This window comes from Magallana gigas, chromosome 4 (genome assembly GCF_963853765.1).
Source record: "Magallana gigas chromosome 4, xbMagGiga1.1, whole genome shotgun sequence".
In the NCBI taxonomy this organism is placed as follows: domain Eukaryota; kingdom Metazoa; phylum Mollusca; class Bivalvia; order Ostreida; family Ostreidae; genus Magallana; species Magallana gigas.
The window spans coordinates 33,118,348-33,121,298 of record NC_088856.1 but is presented as its reverse complement, the minus strand read 5'-3'; the positions used below and the strand labels follow the sequence as shown (position 1 = coordinate 33,121,298).

Sequence of the window (2,951 nt, the reverse complement as noted above, 5' to 3'; positions counted from 1 at the left end):
ATAATATTGGGAAAAAAATGTATGTTGGTGCCTAAACGTCCTGCTACCGAATCATCGCGGCGCAAAACATCTCATTTCACCGGCTAAAAATAGCCTAACTTAGACTTTGGACAAAAATTAGCATAATGCTCCCTCTCTCTCTCTCTAAGGAGGGGATATATTCCTCAGTGTTTATTTTCTTTTTCTTGCTAAATTTAGATGAAGTACTATGTATTTTGATAACAAATGCAGAGGGGGGACGTAAGTGTTCTCTCTCTCTCTCTCTCTCTCTCTCTCTCTCTGAATGGGGGGGGGGGGGTCTTTGCGTAACGTTTATTCTCTTGCTAAATTTAGATTGAAATCGAGGTTTCGGGAACTTTCGAGTATTATGTATTTCGATAACAAATACAGAGGGGTCACGAAAACTTCTATCTTTTCGGAAAAACTCTAAATTTACCCACACTACATATACATCATCAGAAAGTTCGGGAAAACATATTTTCTAGTGCAATCTCGAATTTTCCTCAGTTGTATTTATAAGTGTGCGACTGGTGTGTCTAGCATTGGCGGAATAAAAATTAATAGCATAAGATTAAAGTCGAGGAAACGCGCACTCAAACGACGAAAATGCCCAAGAAATCGCCTGCGATTGGAATAGATTTGGGAACGACATTTTCATGTGTTGGAGTTTTTCAGCACGGTAAAGTGGAGATAATTGCAAATGATCAAGGCAATCGAACGACTCCCAGTTACGTTGCATTCACAGACACGGAAAGATTGATAGGTGATGCAGCAAAAAATCAAGTGGCTTTGAATGCCAGCAATACTATATTTGACGCTAAACGACTAATTGGTCGCAAGTTTACAGATGAAAGTGTCCAATCCGATATGAAACACTGGCCATTTAAAGTTGTAAATGATGGCGGGAAACCCAAGTTGGAGGTGGAATATAAAGGGGAAAGAAAGAAATTTACGCCAGAAGAGATAAGCTCCATGGTACTCACCAAGATGAAGGAGACGGCGGAAGCTTTTCTGGGACAACCTGTTAGAGAAGCTGTTGTCACAGTTCCAGCTTACTTCAATAATTCCCAGAGAGAAGCTACCAAAGACGCTGGTGTAATTGCAGGTTTGAAAGTTTTGCGAATCATTAATGAGCCTACTGCAGCAGCGCTTGCATATGGACTGGACAAAAACATTAGTGGTGAGAAAAATGTGTTGATCTTTGATCTTGGTGGAGGAACTTTTGATGTTTCGATTCTACGGATAGATGAGGGATCAATATTTGAGGTCTTGTCCACTGCTGGTGATACGCATTTAGGCGGAGAGGATTTTGATCACAGAATGGTGGATCATTTTGTTCAAGAATTTAAGCGCAAGTACAATAAAGATATTTCGAAAAATCAGAGAGCTCTCAGGCGTCTAAGATCTGCATGTGAGCGCGCTAAGAGAACACTCTCAAATAGTTCTGAGGCAAACATTGAAGTGGATTCATTATATGAGGGGACTGATTTTTACAGTAAAATTTCTCGTGCTCGCTTTGAGGAGTTGTGTGCCGATTTGTTCAGAAGTACTCTAGAACCTGTAGAAAAAGCGTTAAGAGATGCAAAGCTAGACAAATCCAAAGTCCATGAAGTTGTCCTGGTTGGCGGATCAACTCGGATCCCAAAAATCCAAAAGCTACTACAAGATTTCATGGGTGGAAAAGAACTCAATAAATCAATCAATCCTGATGAAGCTGTTGCATATGGGGCAGCTGTACAAGCAGCCATTTTGACTGGTGATGAGCATGAAACAATCAAGGATGTTCTTCTGGTTGATGTTACACCGCTGTCTCTTGGTATTGAAACAGCAGGAGGAGTGATGACTAAATTGATAGAACGAAATACAAAAATCCCAACTAAAGCATCACAGATTTTTACTACATATGCAGACAACCAGCCAGGAGTCTCCATTCAAGTATTTGAAGGGGAGCGTGCTATGACCAAAGACAACAATAAACTAGGAACATTTGAATTGAACGGAATACCACCTGCACCCCGAGGAGTTCCTCAGATAGAAGTTGAATTTAACATTGATGCTAATGGTATCATGAATGTATCTGCTATGGACAAAAGTACAGGAAAATCCAACAAAATAACCATTACCAATGACAAAGGCCGTCTGAGTAAGGCTGATATAGACAGAATGGTGAATGAAGCAGAGAAATTCAAAGAGGAAGATGAAAAACAGCGACAGAAAATAACCAGTCGAAATCAGCTGGAATCCTACATCTTCAGTGTGAAACAGGCCACTGAGAATGCAGGCGAGAAACTGCAACCAGGTGACAAAGAAACCATATCGAAAACCTGCAGTGAAGCCTTGTCGTGGCTGGATAGCAATTCACTTGCTGATCAAGAAGAATTTGAATTCAAACTGAAAGAAGTGCAGAAGATCTGTTCTCCTATTATGGCCAAACTTCATCAAAGTGCTTCCGGAGGTCAAAATACTAGTGCCTCTAATGGTCAAGGACCTACAGTGGAGGAAATGGATTAGGAATTTATTGTAAGACCAGACAATAAGTTTACAGTGAGTGATTGAGTGTTAACTGCTTTAAAAACTGAACACATATTTTATACATTTTCTTCAGTCCATTGATGTTTTTATGATGTATATATAAATGCATTAAATGAAGCATTATATTTTGAAATTTTCTGAAGTCTGCATCAATACTTAATTGTGCTATATGTGTAGTTCTATGTTCATGTTATTATTAAATGTACTGAAAAAGTACCCAGTACATGTTTTATTTATTCTGAAAATATGAATGTGATAATATATTCTAATTATTTGTTTTTCAAGACTTCTTAGAAAATGACCCAGTTGGACAAATCATAAGATAACTTGTAAATTGAAAAATATACATATAGTACCAATACCACCTTAATCCCACACAAAAAATGACTAATACGATATCCACAAACCTGATCCTTTAA

The 2,951-nt window shown here is 38.6% G+C and overlaps 1 protein-coding gene across 1 annotated transcript; it reads left to right on the top strand.

Annotated features, from left to right (window-relative positions):
• Positions 1-527: 527 nt before the first annotated feature.
• Positions 528-2,748, top strand: LOC105334234 (heat shock protein 70 B2). The gene has a single exon (XM_011437603.4). It carries the CDS (start codon positions 607-609, stop codon positions 2,509-2,511), a length of 1,905 nt encoding a protein of 634 aa, XP_011435905.1. The 5' UTR covers positions 528-606; the 3' UTR covers positions 2,512-2,748.
• The last annotated feature ends 203 nt before the right edge of the window (positions 2,749-2,951 follow it).